The 21,995-nt window shown below is 43.0% G+C and overlaps 1 protein-coding gene across 1 annotated transcript in view; it reads right to left on the reverse strand.

Moving 5' to 3' along the window:
* VPS41 (VPS41 subunit of HOPS complex) overlaps nucleotides 1-21,995 on the reverse strand; it is a 1,049,902-nt gene that overhangs the window by 174,875 nt on the left and 853,032 nt on the right. Inside the window, exon 21 of the mRNA XM_068238292.1 lies at nucleotides 9,757-9,897. Coding sequence (XP_068094393.1) covers nucleotides 9,757-9,897 — 141 coding nt within the window. The remainder of the gene's footprint in view (nucleotides 1-9,756; nucleotides 9,898-21,995) is intronic.

Below are 21,995 nucleotides of genomic sequence, written 5' to 3' on the forward strand. Positions count from 1 at the left end.
CTCATTACGAATCTCCTTGCAGCGATTCAACTCCCAGAAGCCATTGCAGTCATTAAGTGCCAGGCGCACACAACCTCAATGACACTAGTTGCCCAGGGAAACAGGTTAGCAGACAAGCATGCAAAAGCAGCTTCTCGTGTCACATTTGATCATGCAACTGAGGTTCTCCTAAATGCCCCGCTGGTACCGCTCACACCTGAAAATAACGTCATGCTGTCCCAACTCCAAGCATTTGCAACGCCAGCAGACATTACTTATTGGGAGTCCCAAGGGTTGACCAAAGACGCTAATGGTCTATGGTCAAAAGGAGGAGTGGTAGGAATTCCTCAAGTAGCAGCCCCCGTTCTTATACTACAAATACATGGTTTAGGCCACAAGGGACTCAAGCAAACAATGGAGGAGGTAAGTAAAAGGTTTTGTGCAGAAAATTTAAAACAAGTCACAGAAAGTATGATTTCAAGATGTCTCACTTGTACTAGAAACAATGTCCAAGGTAAAAAAGTAGGCCACCATGAACACTTACTGCCCCCACAAGGGCCATTTCAGGAATTACAAATCGATTTTACACACATGCCAAAGGCAACAAACGGGTGTAAAATTCTTTTGGTAATTGTTGACAGATTCAGCAGATGGCCAGAGGCTTTTGTGGTAAGGAAAGAGGATGCAAAAACAGTAGCAAAGATTTTGTGCAAAGAAATTATTCCCAGGTGGGGTTGTCCGGTCAGAATCAGCTCTGACAATGGAACCCCATTCACTGCAAAGGTAACACAGTCCATAGCTGAACAGTTGGCTATAGATTGGAAGTTCCACATACCATATCACCCCCAGAGTGCAGGTGTTGTTGAAAGAATGAATCGCACACTGAAGGACAAACTGAGGAAGGCAACTGAGGGTACCTACCATAAGTGGGACCAGTACTTACCTGCGATTCTTGCTGAAGTCAGAATGACTCCAGACCCAAGAACCAGGTTATCTCCTTTTGAAATTTTGATGGGGAGACCCTTCCCAACCCCATGGACAGTGAGTCCATTAATTCTGATACCTGGAGACTTGCAGCAGATACAAGAGGAATATGTAGCAAAATTGATTGAAAAATTAAATAGTGATTATGGTGATATTTCGCTCTCGTTTCCTTTGCCAACAGGTGCACCGACCCTCCCATTCAAACCTGGAGACAGAGTCCTGGTGAAGGCCCTCCATAAGTTGAAGTCGCTGGACCCACCCTACGGACCCCCTGCGACAGTCCAGGCAGTGACCAGAACTGCGGTGCTGACAGACGACTCCCCTGTGTGGATCCACGATTCGAGATTGAAGGAAGCCCCACCTCTGGGTCCCACGCGCGCGGACCAGAGCGAGTGACCGGTATCAGACGAGTTCCAGTTGGATCCAGACGGAAGCAGCAGTACAATGCCAATGTACACCTCTACTCCTGGAAGAGTTCCCATTCAAGCAGCAATAGCACTCTGTACAGCAGGCACAATGCTGGCAACCATGGTCTGGTTGGTTGCAGCATGTTCTCACCACCCTGAGGACCTACCCTCGATATGCCCCTCCTTACCCAAGAAAGTGATAAATGCAAGAGACATTGACGTCTCCACTTTGGAGTTAAAACCAAACTTATTAGATACCAAGGACAACATATGGGCATTCATTGCTATCAACATATTGAACTCTTCAGATTTTTGCCTTTCTGACCACTACAGTTCCCATGATTTATTCTCAACCTGTCTTCTAGCTGTTCCCACTCCAGTTGATGTTTTACGAATGCATTATGGTACAGTGTGGGATGACTCAAGTATGGAGAACACTGATGTATACACACATCCAAATTTGTACGCTTATTGTAGCAACGTATCCTCATATGCAGTCACAAGAACAATGGTAGAGGTAGAAACAGGATATGTAACCTCCGCTGAGGTTTGTTATGACATGACCTGCGATAGAAGTCACATCCCCATGTGCACACAACCCGGTCGCCAGCCTACATATTCAAAAGAGTATAATGCCACCTGTTTAGAGCCTCGTCCGTGTCAGTTGCCAACAATATGACCTGTACCCATACAATTGTTCAACCCAGCTATGTAAAAAACGTCCAGCTCCCGAAGGGATGGTTACTGACATGTGGAGCTCACAGCTGGACATATGTCCCAGGAAATATAACAGGGGGACCGTGTACTCTTTCCCGCCTCTCAGTGATACTACCCCCAAAATCAATTGCCCACTCACGATCCCCTAGATCCTTGGGATATACTCTCCCAAGCGACTGTAACTCAGCAGTACAGTTGCTCTCTGAAGCTGAGTACATTGCTTTGGCCATATCCCTAGTTGGAGTCCCCGGCCTTGCCACAGAAAATCACAGACAGCTGAGTAGGGTTGCTTGCGCACTTGCAAAAGGGTTACACCACACCTCTAGTGCTCTGGCTGAATTATTAATGGATCTCCAGGGCACTAGACAGGCAATACTACAAAATAGGCTGACCATTGATTACCTCTTGCTTAAGCACAACATGGGATGTGATTCTTTTGAAGGTATGTGTTGTTTCAATCTGAGTGATCACTCCAAATCAATACAAAGCCATATTAAAACACTAAGTGAGTTAGCAAAGGAAATCAAGGAAGATATCAGTAGCAATTGGTGGGACTGGGTTTTTGGGTGGTTGCCTGGTACTGCATTCATCCAACAGCTGATAATCACCATAGTGGGGGTAATCATGTGTATAATAATTCTATGCTGTTGTGCACAGTGCATCCCTAATCTCATATCCATGTGTAGGGCTTGCATACCCACAGCAACCACACAGGGAACATACTCAGGAGGACGCATGGTGATGTTCTCTGGGTGATCCCGCCCTTTTACAAAAGGTTGGGATCAAAGGTTGGGTTGAAAGGTTTTATTAATGTGCTACTTAAATCACCCCGATATTAAAATATATACAGCACATCAAATCTATCTTAAAATGACATCATTGCTCCAACTAGTCAGCAGCACATTCCTGCAGATGGTGCTTTACAGATACATTAATAATTAACACTCTAGAAGTTCCAGGCACCTTTGAGAGACAGAATACAAAACCTGTATTTGAATACCTACTTGGTATATTACCATACAAGCCACTGTGACAGAGATCTGAAGACTCAGACATATTCATGCATTGTTGTTAAGAACCTGGTCTATTGAAAATTAACACATGTAACAAATTCTACCTCTGCCAGTGTTTACAGAACAACACATGCTATTGTCTTTGCTGTCTCTACTATGTCTGCGCTATTGTCTCCACTACTTCACATGGGCACACCGGTTTAACCTGGTTCTTCCCCCTACATCAGGGTGTATATAAGATTGACCTGTAAATAAAGATTTCAGATGCATTTTCACCAACTTAAGTGTCGTGATCATTGCATCTCCCAGCTGGAGAGAGGCTACTCACTAAAACCAGGGAGTTGAATCCATAGGTCTGACTGCTGCTAAAGTGATCGTGCAGCCACCTCGGAAGGAATCAAGCTAACAGGGATGGTATAGATATCCACCTTTAAGAACTTCATTTCCTTTTCCACTAAAACTCCATCCAGGTATCCCCAGATGATTTTATCGTTGATTTTATCCACCAATTTCTTAAATGGGTTTACTCTTACTCTTTCATAGGTGGCCCGATCATTTAATTGACGTCTAACCTCCCTCTCATAATATTCTCTACTCATAATTACTACATTTCCACCCTTGTCACTCCTTTTAATCTCAATTTTTTCATTTTCTTGTAAGCCCCTCAAAGCCTCCCTCTCTGCTTTACCCAAATTATCTAGGCCCTTCTTTTTCCAGTTAATTAATTTAAGATCTTCAGCTACCAAGTCCATAAACATGGACGTATACTTATTGCTACTTAATGCGGGCATAAAATTCGATTTGGGGCGCAGATTGGTGTGCAGTACAGGGGCTTGTTCACTTTCAATATTCTGGAGAAGGCCGCTCAGATCCACATCATCAATATCTATGACCTCAGTGTGATCATTAGTATCTGCAGAGGTATTGGAGTACATCCTTTTAAGGAGAACCCTCCTCAAAAAAAGCTGTATGTCCTTGAATGTTTCGAATTCACATCCATGACTGCCTAGGGCAAAAAGACAGTCCCTGTTTAAGTAGAGAGAGCTGAAAATCACTCAGAGTCACATCAGTCAGATTAATGACATCCAGGGTTTCTTCACCCGTGTCAACTTGATCTAGCGGTTGGAACAACTGTATCCCCCCATTTTGGCTTGTTTCCCTCTGGTTAACATACCCTCTTCTTTTTCCTCGCTTTCCTCTTCTCCTGATCCTGCGTCTAAAAAAACTTCATCATCATTATTCCTATTATTATTTCGTCTCTTTTGTTTCCTTCTCCTGTTCTGTCTTGGTTTTTTAAGGATACCTGACTTCCCAGACTTATCACTTTCTTTTCCCGAGGATTCAGCTCCTGACTCTTCTGATGTGTTGCCCCAGCCCACCCGTTTACCTTTTCCTCGCCTTGTTCCGTATTTCTGACCCCCCAAATTAAAGATGTCACCACGTTTATAATCCTCTACATCTCTTAAGAATTTCTTCTCCTTTATATTTTTAATGCGAGTATTTTCTTTCTCGACTGCACTCTTTAATTTGGTATTAAGCTCTTCAAAATGGCTGTCATCTTTATATTCGTTCAATTTCAGTGTACTAACTTCCAATTCTTTTTCTACATCCTTAAACTGTATCCTTTCTTCCTTCACGAATATTTTCATTATACGGACACCATGCGTTTTGCATTCAGACTCCCATTCAGGAAGCATACGGAGAGTTTGCAGGTGTTCAGCTGGTGCAACCCTTTCCCTGATTCCCCTTGAAATAATTTGTTTATCTATATACCTATCCATACCCAGAATTTCCCATTTCTTCCGAACAAACTTCAGAGAAATCTTCTGATGTTGTCGGAACAAACGGACCAAGGATAATTTGTCCTCATTAGCTACCTCCACCTGCATCTCTTCATAGGCTTGCTGTTCATCATAATCAAGCTCAAACACTGGTACATATGCCATATTGTAATTGATCAATTACCCATTCAGATAATTTCCACAAGCAGGGATATCACCACATAGAAACTAAAAACGAAAAAAGCCCAATTGCAATGCATTTTCAAGAATGTCACGAATCAGATCCCAAATATCTAAAAGCAATGGGTATATATAAATTAAACATCAGCTCGAGAAGAGGAGACTATGATCAGCAACTGCTGAAAAAAGAATCCTTTTGGATTTATAAATGCAACTCTATGTATCCTTATGGCTTAAATAGCGACGTGAACTTGAAAGTTTTCCTGTGAATCTAGCTCCATAAATGCATCTTCCTTCATAGGCCACTAGATGGTGCTCTTATCAAGCTTGGAACTATTGCATCACTACAGTTGCTTAATTAATAAACAGATGCGCATGAGCTATATAAATGTCCTGTGCGCCCTCTGCTGGCACACGTCTGAGGAAACCTTAACAGTGAAACGCGTCACGGGTCTAGGTGACGTCATCCCGCTGGTCACGCTGGTCCACCCGTGCCTCCGCCCTCCTCCCCTGTCAGCCTCGCACCTGAAGTCCGCTCTAGCGCGGAATCTGAAAACGCTGAATGGAATCCTGCACACGCAACTAGGTGTGCTGAATGAAGCCTGATATCCGGACAGCCACCCATGGTAGCGTGAGTACCAGCTTGCTTGGAGGAAGCGCTTTGTCTGCGTTGTTTAAACGGCTGCTGCCACTGCATACATTAAGAAAAACGCTACCCCTTGCTGGAGTTGCGGAAACGACCATTGAAAGCTTCGGTTGTTGCTTGGCTGACAGGTGGTTTTGCATTTCAATGTCTGGTGCTTGTAATGAGGGTGTAAGCACAGTTTACTGTACAGAGGCGTGCTATTAAGCACACGGGTTGGATTGAAGATATAGCTACCCAGAGAGTGATGTCAATCATAGTACTATAGCCGAGTACAAAGGGGCCTGAAGATTTAAATTCCGGATGATAATATATAGGTGCACCTATGTTTAATGCCCAATTGCTATGCTGTGGATATAGTCTATGATCAAGCGAGTTTTAATTGTTTTTAAATGTATGTGGCTTTATAGTGGTATATGTCCAATGAAATTTTTGATAATAAATTTATTACCCTTTGTAAGCTCAGGCTCCCTTTGATGTATGTTGAGGAATCTTTAAAATTGGCTAAGGTGAGACAGAGCATGAAAACTGGATAGGTAGATATCCCACATTTATACAATTTTTGGTTATGGTAGGATTAGATTGTGAGATCCCCTGAGGACAGTCAGTGACATGACTATGTACTCTGTAATGTGCTGCAGAAGATGTCAGTGCTATATAAATACATAATAATAAAATTATGGGAGGACGTTAGACTATGACTGTGGTAGGGATTAGATTGTCAGCTTCTCTGGGGACAGTCAGTGACATGACTATGTACTCTGTAAAGTGCAGCAGAAGATGTCACTGCTATATAAATACAGAATAATAATATGGTAGGACATTAGACCATGATAGGATTACATTGTGAGCCCCTCTGAGGACAGTCAGTGACAGGACTATGTACACACAGTCCATCAGCGACACAGCCCATCACAGAGGAAGGTCGTAGTGTCTCCGTGACCATCTATTGCAACATTGCCTGCTATGTGATACAGTGATCGCTATCCCCCGGATGTGTAGAGGTTCTAGAGGGTGAGTGTGGGTAAAACGGGCGGTGCCCACACTTGGTGATAACAGAATGAAGGGATCGCACTGGGAGTGGTGGTGGTCATTGGAATTGAAGCTGGTTACGCTATGTTTTTCCTCTTCTTTTTCATTTACATGTGACGTGCTGGCTGATTTGTACAAAGAGGCTGGTCTGGATCGGGACTAATACTTCCTGTGTTGGACTGGTTCTGGAATTCTTTCACATTGGTGATAAGTGACTAACCCTTTGAATCAGCTTTGAGCGCGGTCATTTTTTTGAGTGACGTTATACATTATTTACAGATATTTTTCTGATCAGCGCTCTACGCAATTCTTGTAACCTATCTATTAGCGCATCTTAATCCTTTTTAAGTACTCTATAAAGTGCTGCAGAAGATGTCAGTGCTATATAAATACATAATAATAATATAGTAAGACATTAGACTATGACTATGGTAGGATTAGATTGTGAGCTCCTCTGAGGACAGTCAGTGACATGGCTATGTACTCTGTAAAGTGCTGCAGGAGATGTATAAGTATAGAAATACTTAATTATCACTTGTGTACGAACAATTATCCATTATTGTACCTTTGTAAGAACCTTATAAACCACTGGGAGATCTACAATTACCAGCATTTCTTTGTGAAAATGAACTATAATTCCATACATGACACATACATAATCACAATAGGACATGCTGGTACCTGTAGTTCCCCAGTGTGCACTGCAGTCTATGATTTGGTTAAGGAATAGGCAGCCTGAGCAGCACCTTATACAGCAAGTCACTCTATTCACATCCTGATGACCTGGTCTCCCGCTGTGCTTCCCCCTCGCTGAGCTGCAGACAGAATTTAACCTTTTGTGTGCTCAATCAATGACTAAAGCTTTTTTAGCTAGTTGTCCTGCTATTCACACAGCACCTTATCAGTCTGCAAGCCATCACATTCAGGTGATCTGGTCTGGTGAGGAAATACAAATGTCCCTAGTGCAGCAAAGGACAAACGGCATGGCAGGGGAGACGGTCAGTGCCAAGTAACGTAACTGTCTGGGGATTGATTTTCTCTAGCTGGAGCTCTGCACTCCTGGCATGTCTTGCATAAGGTAAGTTATTACCTCCTCCAACAGACATGCTCTTCTGCTGTTTACTTTTCCTCTCTGGCACAGGGAGGGGCGGGACAGTAGAAGTGCACAGAGCAGGAGATCGCCAGATAACAATGAATAGGGACTTGGTGCAAATCTCTGTCTACAAAATTCCTTATTATAGGTATGAGGACCTGCTCACTCAAAACTATTAAACTATCCCTCTAGTTTATTCAACTATAGTTCTACTAGATTCAACTATTTTTCAGGATTATCCAGGAGACTCAAGTTGGCCACAACAGACGCATTCTCAAGTAGGAATTGATAGTTTTGTTCTGTGTATACATAATTATACAGCTCAGAATGTGCATGCACCAAGTAAGGAGTACTCTTGTTGCTTAGACAAGTATTACATGTATGCAGGTAAGACATAATTATGTATCTGTTTGTACTTTGCAAAATCTGTGAAAATGACATGATCATTAAAGTGGAAGTAAACTCATAACTTCCTCTCTGCTCTCAAAGATTAGCCACAGCATAAGGATATAGGAAAAAAAATTACAATTTATGGATATCCAAAAAACATCTGAAGTTTTAACTTGGTTTCACTTTGTAGGGAGCACTGAAAGGCTTAAGCCTCATCTACACGGTACAATTTCCCATCAGATTGGATCTATTAGACAGATCTATTAGATAATTTCCAACTAGTCCAATCGGATTACATTCGATTTTGCAATCGATTTTGGGTACTTATCAAAGCAAAATATATCGCAAAGTTGATCTGAAACAATTTGGATGTATACACAAGATGCAAGTTCTTATTAGATCCCTCTAATAGATATGTCTATCTGATGGAAAATCATACCTTAGATGAGGCTTCAAGCCTCATCTACACGCGTAGATGAGGCTCCGATGTGTGTTATCAATCGAGCCGCTAATGCGGCTCGATTGAGGTCGGATCTTGCTACCGCCGATTCCCTGCTCGTTTCCCACGAGGGGACAATGGAAGGGAATCGAGCGGAAGATAAGCGGCGCGGCGACGAGCGGGTATCGAATCCGGTGCATGCGCGGGCGAGCGGGGACGCGGAAGAGGCGATCCGGCGACTAACCGAGCCGCCGGATCGCTGCATGTAGATTTAGCTTAAAGAGAACCAGAGATAAAGAATTAAAAGTTAGTTATACATACCTGGGGCTTTCCGCAGCTCCAGAAACCCACGCCGCGGTCCTCAGCCTTCCCTGTTCGCCGCACCGGCTCTCGTGACTTCAGCCAACTAGCCCGTCAAGGCGTAGCTGAAGTGCGCTCCTTGCGTACCTCTCCAGTGGCTGCTGGAGAGATACGCAAGGAGCGCACTTCACTTGCGTAGGCTGGCCACGCCCCCTGGAAGTTCGTGAGCCGGTGCGGCGAACGGGGAAAGCTGAAGACCGCGGTGTGGGAGCGATCAGGGTTTCTGGAGCTGCGGGAAGCCCCAGGTATGTATAACTAACTTTTAATTCTTTATCTCTGGTTTCCTTTAAAGCCTCAGTGTTTACTGTATGGGAGAGCAGCCTAGGCAGAGCTCCTACAGTCTTTTCACAACTGCTGATAAGAACTAATTAGACACTCTGATCTGCCTAAAAAAAAAACAGAACACAGAGCAGTGAATTTCTTTAGCAACTCTATGTGGAATAAAGACTTGCATTGTGGGCTGTGCAAGAGTTCAGATCAGATTTAAGTCACGGAGTGATACAAAAGGCAGTTTTTAAAATTTAGGAAATGACTACCACTATAGATATTCAAGTAAACACTTTAAAAATGACAGTGGAACTCTACCTGAATCAAAAAATGCTTAAATTTAAATAAAATCAATATTTTGTTTCCGTCTGAAGATGGGTATGTTTAGTAAGAAATGTCCTTAACTGTTATAATACAGTAAGACTACACTGCAGGAAAAAAAAAAACACGTTCCATGTTCATTGCTCTTACGTGGTTTATCAATAGAATACAGAATAAGGTCCTCCCACAGTTCAGCATCATCCTGCTCTTTTGCAAAATCAATTGCTTTATCCACGTCATGCAATTCCTCCATGATCATCTGCAAGGCCCTGCGACTGTTCCCCATTCTGCCTATGAGGTACAAGGGATAAGTGTGAAAATGATTTCAAGACACTTGCAACATACAGTGTGTCATAACTAAGTGGACTTGGCAAGAACCTGGTATAGAGAAAAGAGAAAAATCATGTAGTGGACATCACCTGTACTGAAATATTAACATCAAGATTTCACTGAACTCCCCAAACAGCTGCATTTTGTTAATTTAATAAAACTGAGGTAACATACATTTTAACGTATGATCTTCAAATGTAAACCAAGATTTTATGGCCCCATCATGCCACCTTATATAAAATAATGGTTTATATTCAGCTTAACTTGCAGAGTGCATTCGCGTTAGCCAGTCCCACCCCTCATTGTTACCTCCATATTGCATAATATTGCCCCTGTTTAACTTTCTAGTAACACATCTGGAATATGGAATTCAGTTCTGGGCACCACATTACAGGAAAGATAGTGCAGTTTTAGAGCAGGTGCAGAGACGAACAACAAAATTGATACGTGGGATGGAAGGTCTCACTTACCAAGAAAGGTTAGATAAACTGGGTTTATTTAGTCTAGAGAAAAGACGCCTTAGAGGGGATCTAATTAACATGTATAAATACATCAGAGGGCAATATAATAGCTTGGCGGATGAGCTTTTTGTCCCTAGGCCTACTCAAAGGACTAGAGGACATGATCTGCGCATGGAGGAAAAACGTTTTAGCCATTTATTTAGGAAAGGGTTCTTTACAGTAAGAGTGATTAAGATGTGGAATGCACTGCCACAGGAAGTCATTATGGCAAACTCTATACCTGCATTTAAAGGGGGCTTAGATGCTTTCCTTGCATTGAAAGACATCCATGGCTACAATTACTAGGTAATGCCTAATGATGTTGATCCAGGGATTTTATCTGATTACCATTTGTAGTCGGGAAGGAATTTTTTTCCCTTTTGGGGCTAATTGGACCATGCCTTTTAAGGGTTTTTCCCTGTTCAATGCGCAAGCCGGGGGTGTTCCTGCAGGGTTTCCAGAGCTGCCATTGGGCAGCTCTCCCTGGCCACGCCCCCTGCCTCCCTGCACACTGTGAGACACACAAAGTCTCTTCTTGCAGCATCGGGACCTATAGGTCACAAAAGTGAAAGTGGGCCAGTGCTTCCCACAGGAGTGGCGGGGAGCGGGTTTTTTTTTTGCAGCTACCTGATCCGCTCAGCCCCCCAGATCAGGTAGCCTACTTTTTTTTTTTACATTTTTTGAGCCCACCTCAGGCTCTCTTTAAATAAGATCCAGTCAACTGCCAGCCCAATAAATGGACCTGTTGCATGAAAAAAATGGCTGTTCATAACTATGTAAAGACATTTACTTGCAAACTATATTCATTGACTTCATTGAGTCACACTACATTCTCATCACTCATATCTTTAAGGATATCAGAATATATTAGTAACACTGATCTCATGACCTATTGCCACATGTACAATTCACCAAATACAGTATATATCACTTCTCCTAAACCAAATGCTGCTATCCGCCATGGTGAGCCCAATGTTTTCCATATGGGCAATAAGATGGGCATAGTTCCCCGGAAGTGCCCCGCTTGACCCCTCAAATCTAGATATGTGTAACGATTGTGGAATTCTCTCCGTGATCAGCGCACAAGACGTGCGCTGACACTGCAGAAATCCTCCACAAGCGTATAATTTGAGGGAACCCAGCAAAAGGTGCAATGCACCTGTAGAGGGAAATTCCTGTCGGCAGGTGGAGCTGTGGAGTGCAGAGGAACAGCTCCTCTGCCCTGCCACAGACGCAAGACAGGAATTGCACGAAGGGAAGAAACGCAGGGCAAGATAGCCCAGAAAGAGAGAGATCAAAGCGACAGAGGGTATGTGTGTCAGCCATCAGAGATGGCGATTGCTAACAGCGACACAAGACCGAATAAGCACAGATGAGGAATGTATGTATGTCCACCAATCTAGCCGCCAACCTGCGACGGCGGACACACAACAAAGGAAACCAAGTGAGAACGCAATCGCCTGAGAAGCGATTGCGAAAGAGAATGAGCAAAGGGACAGATTGTATGTGTGTGCACCAAACTAGTCGCCAACCCGCGACGGTGCATACACAACAGCAGATATGAAGTAGGAACGCAATCGCGGGAGAGGCGATTGCCAGAGGTGACACAAGGCTACAGCAAGGCAGAGCACGAGAGTAGCAAAGGCACAGCAAATCATACAATGAGAAGATAAGGAAAATAACAAACGCTAACTAAACGCGAACACCGCACTCATTCGCAACAGTGCACGCGTTTATGCCCGGTCTCCGCGTGTTAAGCACAACAGAGACAAGCACGCCTAACTAACCACTGACAGACAAACATGAAACAGAGTACGCGAGCGCTTAACGGTTACCTCACCGAGCCTCCAGCAAGCGTTCGTAGCAGACAAGACAGATACACGAAAACAGGAATAAGTGAGAGAGACGGATCCACAGCACTAGCGCAAAGCGAGTGCGATCCAGGCAAGACAGATAGAGGAGATAGCTGGTAGCAACCGCTGCTCCAGCTATACTCTAAGAACAAAGATCAGAACGACTTCCTGTCGACCACCGCTGGGACAGAACAATCGCAACAGACAAACAAAACACATATGCAATCCTAACTGCACTAGGGAATCTGCCTAGTGCAGTCCCAGGAATTACTCTAAGCTAATCTTCAAACAATGAGCAAGGCTGACACTCCATGAGTGTTTCACAGGACTAACCCTTATGACCAGCCCAGGTCTGTGATATCACATGGTATTTATAGTACAAACCTCCAGAGGATGTGGCTAGGAAATTTGCATGACCAACGTATGCAAATTCCCTAGCAGCAGCAAGCTGCAAAACTGACAAAAGGTCTCTCTTCCAGAGACCTGCAGAATGCAGACCTGAACAGTGGTCAAAAAGCTGCCTGCCTGCGCAGGCAGCTGAGCGGATCATTACAATATGCAAATCACATTTCTCGTACATATTAGTAGATCATGCATAAACGTAATTGTCATTATCATAATGGTGGCAAAATCCACTGTCCTAATGAGCTTAAAGGCGATTAGCCCTAATAATTAACATAAAAAGAGAAAGGAAATGAAGGGAACCAGAAGCATACGCTCCTTAACATTGGGAAAATCTTTTTAACCACTTGAGGACCGCATGGTTTTCCTATGATCTGTGCTGTGTGGGCTCTTCAGCCCGCAGCACAGATCAGATTTCAGCCAGGGCGACCAGACTTCCCCCCTTTTTTCCCCACTAGGGGGATGTCCTGCTGGGGGGGTCTGATCGCCGCCGGCTGTTTGAGGGTAGCGGGGGGGGCTCCTCAAAGCCCCCCTCCGCAGCGCTATTCCCCCTCCCTCTCCTTCCCTTGCTCCTGTCCTCTCTATGGGCGGTACAGGACGACGATCCATCCTGTACCACTTCTGATAGGCTTCAGCCTATCAGACAGCGGCGATCCCCGGCCAATTAGAGGCCGGGGATCGCCAATCTCCTTTATGGCGCTGCTGCGACAGCAGCGCCGTAGGATGTAAACACAGGGGATTTCTTCCCCGCGTGTTTACATTTCACCTGCGACCTGCGATCAGAGGCTCGCAGGCTGTTGACAGAGACACCCTCAAAGGTTAGAAACACTGAGCCAGCAATTAGTGTCTTTCATTTACACCATGCAACCAGTTTAGAAGGTGGGAAGGGGGGCATGGGGTAAAAAGAAAAGAGGGAGGAAGGAGAAGGAGAAAGTAAAGTATAATATTGAAAGCTGGTGGTTCCTTACAAAATAATAGAAAATTACATTCAAATAAGATAAATAGAGACAGATAATACTCCCCATTAAGGCATTTTCAATTAATTGCATCTAGATGATTCCACCCATCATACCTCAAATTTTATCAAGTGCAGTAGTAGTAGCAGTAGGGTATTGTACCGTGTTAGCCATCAGTAAAAGCAAGAAGTTTTAAATCAGGATGATACCATTTATTGGCTAACTACAAATGAATAAGAATAAACAAGCTTTCGGCCTTGCAGCCTTCGTCAGGTTTACATCCTGTTAGTTTGCAAGCTGGTGGTACAGACAGCTTATATACATGCAACATCAAAAGGGAAAACAGATATTTTTTTCAAGCATAAATACGTCATTAAGATGCCTTAATACAAACAGACCATCTAAATGGGGTAAGATACGGATCCTTGTTTACTCTATTGCTCACAGACCTGGTATTAGGATTGACCCAGAGGTATCGTAAATTCTTAGTTCACAAGGTCAGCTAGAGTGGCTGAGACAGTTCATATATCATCAATCTCATACCAATATAGAAAGTTGTTGTCCTTATTCAAACCCTTCTGCACAGCTTTGAACCAATTTATAAATTTTGTTTCTGCTATTAATCGGTCATTTGACGTTTTGAAGCCGCCCTTCAGGGCAGTGACACGAAGATCATCCATGCTGTGTCCGTTGGACCGAAAGTGTTTAGCAACTGGGAGTCCAGATTTGGTATCATTAATAGCGTGCCTGTGTCCATTCATACGTTTGCGCAGTGTTTGTCCAGTTTCTCCCACGTACATAACATTGGGGCATTTAGCACACATGATCAGATATACCAGATTGGTGGACCCACAGGAAAATTTACCTTGTACTCTGTACTCCTGTTGTGAACCTGGTATCGTTACCCTGTCAGTGGAGTAAATGTGTCTGCAGGTCCCACATATTTTTTGTCGGCAGGGTGATGTTCCGTTTTGTTGAGACCTATTCAAAGAGCTCCTGACAATCATCTGTTTTAGATTGAGTGGTTGCCGATATGACAAGAGTGGAGGTTTAGGGAATATCGTTCTCAGTCTGTGATCCTTGTGTAAAATGGGATGAAGTTCCTTAGCAATCCTCCTTAAGATTTCCAGGTGTGGGTTGTAGGTGACAACCAAAGGGACACGTTCCTCTTTCTGGTTTTGCTTATATTTCAGGAGTTCAGTCCTGGGGATGTTGCTGGCTTTCCTGATTTGGGGCTCAGCCATGGGAGGACTGTAACCTTGTTTAATGAAAGTGTTCTTAAGGTGATCCAGGTGCTTGTCTCTGTCCATCCTGTCAGAACAAATCCGGTTGTACCTTATAGCTTGGCTGTAAATTATAGAGTTCTTAATGTGCTTGGGATGAAAACTGTCATATCTTAGGTATGTGGGACGGTCTGTAGGTTTGCGATACACAGAGGTTTGTATGTTGTTACCCCTGATGTATATTGTGGTGTCCAGAAAGTTAATCTCTGTGTGAGAGTAGGTAAGTTTCAATTTGATTGTAGGATGGAAGGCATTGAAGTTCCTGTGGAACTGGAGAAGATCATCCTCACTTGCGGACCAGATGATTAAAATATCATCAATGAAGCGGAAGTAGGCCAAGGGTTTTATGCCACATGCATTGAGGTATTCCTCTTCGATTTTGGCCATGAATAGATTTGCATACTGTGGAGCGAATCGCGAACCCATTGCCACGCCCATCTGCTGTAAATAGAGGTCCTGTCCAAAAGTGAAATAAATTATGAGTGAGAATGAATTTGATCAGTCCAGTAATAGGCTTTACAGGTATGCCCTGACCCTGAAGATATTTACGGCAGGCCGCAATACCATCATTATGGAGAATGTTCATGTACAGGGACCATCGTGGCCAGTATGGTTCCCTCAGGTACTGGGCCGATGGCTGTCAGTTTGTTCAGGAGGTGGGTGGTATCCTGTAAGTAGCTGGGTCTTTTACAGACAAGAGGTTTATCAAGTGCGTACTTGTGTCTCTATCTCTTCTCAATTTAGGTACTTTTTCACCCTCTAAGTGGTAGTTACCCACATAAACATTTAATGCTATATATGACATAGCTCACAGCAAAACGGGCATTTGGATATGCTCCATTAAAAAGGCCCCAATAGGGAGTATGATCTGCCTCCAATTATCTGATTTGAATGTAATGTTATTTAATAGGAAACCACCACCAAAGACGAATATACTGTACTTTTTCAATCTGCCTTTACTCCTTTTTCTTTCCTTGTATTTTGTCTTTATCTTTACCCCTCTTCATTACTGGTTACACAGTGTAAGTGTACAACTGGAGGGATGAGCTAATGATTGGTACCTATACAGAGCAGTCACCTTCCCTATTATTTAAATTTGACATGTTAGAATAGTGTGCATGTCGTGGAAATATCTACATCCTCTTATCCATATGCAAAATATCAGTCTAACTATGGTGAACAGCTGCATTTGAGTGCGGAGTAATCGACATGGAGCAAGGAGCGTGATATGGAACATAAGATTAGTCTTCCTAAAGGTGGCCACACACAATACAATAAAATGATCTGATTTTACGGCAAATCAAAAGCTTTTTTTTTCATTCGACTGAAAAATCCGATCGGATTTCCAGTTGTCTTCGATTTTTATCGATCCGGAATGCCAGATATTATTCTTCAATCTTTCTAAAGATTGTATGGAGTGTGTTAGATTGTCAATGTATTAATATACACACCCTGGCAATTTTGTCAGAGTATCCAATCATTTTTATCATAATTGGGGAAAAATTGAACATACGTGTGTGGTACATTGGACATATTTTTGTAATGTTACAAATCAGTCAGAAAAATTGATTGCAATTCTTAAATTGAACAAATATTTAAAAATTGTATGGTGTGTGGCCACCTTAAGGTTCCCAATTGTGACAGATTAAAATGGCCCATTCGGATCAGAGCAGAGTGGACAGTTAAGTCAATGATGAACATAGGCCCGTGCAGCCAAACAGGGTCCCAATGTCCTCTGGGGCCCATGCAGCTCCATCACAGTCAGGCACAGATTATCCTCTAGGTTTGTGTACAGTACATGTCAACAGATCGTGAGGTCCTCTGAGGACAGTCAGTGACATGACTATGTACTCTGTAAAGTCCTGCAGAAAATGTATGTGCTATATAAAAGCATAATAATAATAAGGTAGGCTATTGCACTACGACTTTGGTAGTGGTATAATATGAGCTCCTCTGAGCAAAAACTCTTTAACCTCCCTGGCGGTTTATTAAAATCCGCCAGGGGGCAGCAAATACGTTTTTTAAAAAAAAAAATTTCATGTAGCGAGACAACGTCTCGCTACATGATAGCCGCTGCTCAGCGGCATCCCTCCAGCCCCTCCGATCGCCTTCGGCGATCGGAGATCAAAGAGATCCCGTTCAAAGAACGGGATCTCTTGGAGGGCTTCCCCCGTCGCCATGGCGACGGGGCGGGGTGACGTCAAAGGGGAATCCGATCCACCCCACAGCGCTGCCTGGCACTGATTGGCCAGGCAGCGCACGGGGTCTCGCCTGGGGGGTCCTGCATCGCGGCAGGTAGCGGCGGATCGGCGGTGATCGGGTGAGTCACGCAGCAAGCAAAGTGCTTGCTGCGTGTTTAAAAAAAATAAATTATTCAAATCGGCCCAGCGGGGCCTGAGCGGCGACCTCCGGCGGTAATGGACGTAACAATGCGTCCATACCGCTAAGGAGGTTAAAGTCCTGCAAGTCCTACTATATAAATACATCATAATAAAATGGTAGGACATTAGACTGACAATTGTAGGATTACATTGTGAGCTCCTCTGAGGATGATCAGTGACATGACTATGTACTCTGTAAAAAGCACTGTGGAAAATATCAGTGCCATATATACAGAATAATAATATTATCCCCTTCACATCCAGACCTTGTTTCCTCCCTATAGACCAGAGCAGTTTTGATGTTTTAGCTATTTAACCACTTCAGCCTTCAGTGTGTTTTCACCTTAAAAAACTTCAGAGAGTTAAAATGAACTGATGAGAAAAACAAATGTAACCATCCTCCTCCTCCTGAAAATGACTTTTTAAGATATCCCACAGTTGTATTTTATATTTAAGGTCGCATTCACAGTGGGACATTGCAGTTTAATGTGACGTTGAAGTCACAACGTGTCTGTGTTAAGAGGTAACGCACTGCAAGCAGTGAGTTACCACAACGCATTTTCAATGCGACTAACGTCGCACTGTGAACAGCCCATAGGATTAGCATTGCAGTGTGGTAAACTGCGTTATAAGACTTTATAACTCTGCTCCGCAGCGTGGCACCGTGAATGCGACCTAAATCTAGTTTTTCAGTTTTTACTGTTTTATTGTCTCTGCTCAACGACACCTTCATTTAAGTATGCCAGAGCTAATTTCTATGAATTATCGAACCTTTTTATCTCTTTCCTGCTCTCAGAAACCATTTACAGACAGGAAAATATTTTATGTCTGTAATTACTAATCAGTGAGGATTATGCTATAGTCTGACCCAGTCTGACCCAGACAGAAATTGTCACTTGCATACCTGACTTTTAACTCTTTCAGGCAGAGAGAGAAAAAAAGCAACACAGCTTAGTTATTTGTATGGTCATGTCATATGTCACCTCGGGTGTCCTTTAAAGGATACCACAACTGAAATGTGACATAATGAGATAGACATGTGTATGTACAGTGCCTAGCACACAGATAACTATGCTGTGTTCCTTTTTTTCTTTCTCTGCCTGAAAGAGTTAAATATCAGGTATGTAAGTGGCTGACTCAGTCCTGACTCAGACAGGAAGTGACTACAGTGTGACCCTCACTGATAAGAAATTCCCCTTTTTTACCTCTTTCTTGCTCTCAGAAGCCATTTTCTGCTAGGAAAGTGTTTTATAGGTGGAATTTCTTATCAGTGAGGGTCACACTGTAGTCACTTCCTGTCTGAGTCAGGACTGAGTCAGCCACTTACATACCTGATATTTAACTCTTTCAGGCAGAGAAAGAAAAAAAGGAACACAGCATAGTTATCTGTGTGCTAGGCACTGTACATACACATGTCTATCTCATTATGTCACATTTCAGTTGTGGTATCCTTTAAGCATCCAAGCAACGTTCACCTCCCATTCATTCACCAATAACTTTATCACTGCTTATCACAACAAAATGATCTAGGTCTTGTTTTTTTCCACCACCATTTAGTCTTTCTTTGGGTAGTACATTTTGCGAAGAATTATTTAATCCTAAATGCATTTTAACGGGAAAATATAGAAAGAGATGGAAAAAATGCATTATTTCTCAGTTTTTGGCCATAAAATAATATATGCTACCATAATTAAAACCCATGTATTTAGTTTGCCCATTTGTCCTGGTTATCACGCCATTTAAATTATGTCCCTTTCACAATGTATGGCGCCAATATTTTATTTGGAAATAAAGTTGCATTTTTTCAGTTTTGCATCCATCACTATTTACAAGGCCATAATTAAAAAAATAACATTAATATACCCTCTTGGCATACATACTGTAAGGTAACTATTTATGTATTTTTTATGTCATTTTTTAACCACTTAAGGACTGCAGTCATAAAACCCCTTAAGGACCAGACACTTTTTTTTCCATTCAGACCACTGCAGCTTTAACGGTTTACTGCTCAGTCATACAACTTACCACCTAAATGAATTTTACCTCTTTTTCTTGTCACTAATACAGCTTTCTTTTGATGCTATTTGATTGCTGCTGTGATTTTTAGTTTTAATATACTCTCAAAAAAAGACATTAATTTTGTCAAAAAAAATGTTTTTTTTTACTTTCTGTGCTGACAGTTTTCAAATAAAGTAAAATTTCTATATAAATTTTTGTCCAAATTTATTGTGCTACATGTCTTTTATAAAAATAAAATCCAATAAGTGTATATTTATTGGTTTGGGTAAAAATTATAACGTTTACAAACTATGGTGCAAAAAGTGAATTTTCCTATTTTGAAGCATCTCTGACTTTTCTGAGCACCTGTCATGTTTCATGAGGTGCAAGAATTCCAGGATAGTATAAATTCCCCAAATAACCCCATTTTGGAAAGAAGACATTTCCAAAGTATTCACTAAGAGGCATGGTGAGTTCATAGAAAATTTTATTTTATGTCACAAGTTAGCGGAAAATGATACTTTGTGACAAAAAATAAATAAAATCTGCCACGGACTCACCATGCCCCTCTCTGAATACTTTGGGGTGTCTACTTTCCAAAATGGGGTCATTTGTGGGGTGTTTACTGTCCTGGCATTTTGGGAGCGCTAGGGCTGGTTCAGACGGACGTCTGCGGAGCGTTTTTAAACGCCGCGTTCAAACGCCCGCGTTTTTTTTTCAAGAACGCTAGCGTTTAACTGCTAAGTGTTTAAAGGCTTTTATTAGCTTTCATGTAGTAGCGTTTGCTAGCGTTGCGTTTTCTTGGCTTTTGCTGGCTTTTACAGGAAGTGGGCGTTTTTAAAGTGAAAGGGCTTGGTTATGTGTCTGCAGGAAGCGGAAATACCTTTGTACTTCCTGTACTCCGAGTGCTGGTGACATACTTTGCCCAGGTTTGTTTTGTGAATTGCGTTTTTCTTGCTGGAGATATGGATGAGATTCAAGCTTGCCTTGTTCAGCTGAAGCTTGTGACTCTCAGGGCGCTTCTGTCGAGGCCTCCGACGGGTCACAGGGTGAGTGCTGGGAGGCTGTGGGTTCATCCTATTGTTGCAGAGAGATCCAGTAGAGGTGCATTTATGTCCCTTTACCACGATCTCAGAAGACATCCTGCTCGTTTCTTTGGCTACGTGCGGATGACCGTGGATTCCTTTGACGAGCTGTTGGTCCTGCTAACTCCTTCCCTTCAGAGGCAGCATACCAACATGCGTTCACCAGTGAGTCCTGCTGAGCGTCTCCTGGTGACACTGCGGTGAGTACACCTAATGTATGTAGTTTATTCGCTGTGTGTTACAAGTGTTTTTTTGTGTTTGTGAAGGCTAAATTTTTTTTCCCATTTTTCTAGATTCCTTGCTACGGGTGAGACTTTTGCCTCTTTACACTACCAGTTTCGTTTGGGTAGATCAACTGTGCAAGGGATTGTTCACGACACGTGCCAGAAGATATGGGAAGTCTTGCAGCCAATCTTCATGCCTTCACCGACTGAGCAGTTGTGGAAGGATGCTGCAGACTCCTTCCTTAAAAAGGCCAAGTTTCCAAATTGTGTTGGTGCCGTGGATGGAAAACATATTCGGATACAACTTCCAAGTGGTTCTGGATCACGGTACTACAACTATAAGAAGTACTTTTCAGTGGTGCTCATGGCAGTTGTCGATGCCAACTATAAGTTTCTGACGATTGATGTAGGATCCTATGGCAGTACTGCAGATTCCAACATCTTCCGATCGTCTCTCATTGGCAGCCGGTTGTACAATGGTACTTTGAACCTTCCGGGGCCTAAACCAATCCAGGAACATGGGGAACCAATGCCACATGTGATGGTCGGAGATGAAGCCTTTGCACTTCATGTCAATTTGATGAAGCCATACCCAAAGAGAGATCTGGACACAAAGAAGAAGGTGTTTAATTACCGTCTCACCAAAGCCCGCCGTTTTGTGGAGTGTGTGTTTGGAGTGTTGTCTAACAAATGGCGGGTTTTCCACAGCACTCTGGTGATGACCCCTGACCATGTAGACAATGTTGTAAAAGCAGCATGTGTACTGCACAACTTTGTGCGTGAAAAGGAAGGTGTGAATTACGATGAAATTGTGGATGCGGCCTTCACAGATCACACTGGCAGCTTCGTACGTCACACCTCAGCAGCTGGAACTGTCCGTGACAAATTTGCGAACTATTTTGTATCTTCTGTGGGAGAAGACCCCTTTCAATATAGCCAGATTTAATTTAAAAAAAAAAAAATCTTTTTTTTTTCCCCATGTGAAATGTATGGTTGTATGTTTTCTTACTGCATGTTGCCTGTAATAGCCGCATGCCACTTCCTGGAAAAATCCTTGGGAACAAGCATGCGGTTATAGTGGGCCTTGGGGAAGCAGCAAAATATGGCATGCTGGTCCATATTGTGATGCTTACTTACTCGCTTTGTAAAGGGTGGTGGGGCGGGTAGCATTGGGAAGCAATAGCCACTTGCCACTTCCCGGAAAAATCCTTGGGAACAAGCATGCGGTTATAGTGACCCTTGGGGAAGCAGCAAAATATGGCATGCTGGTCCATATTGTGATGCTTACTTACTCGCTTTGTAAAGGGTGGTGGGGCGGGTAGCATTGGGAAGCAATAGCCACTTGCCACTTGCCGGAAAAATCCTTGGGAACAAGCA

Source organism: Hyperolius riggenbachi, chromosome 5 (genome assembly GCF_040937935.1).
Source record: "Hyperolius riggenbachi isolate aHypRig1 chromosome 5, aHypRig1.pri, whole genome shotgun sequence".
Lineage (NCBI taxonomy): Eukaryota > Metazoa > Chordata > Amphibia > Anura > Hyperoliidae > Hyperolius > Hyperolius riggenbachi.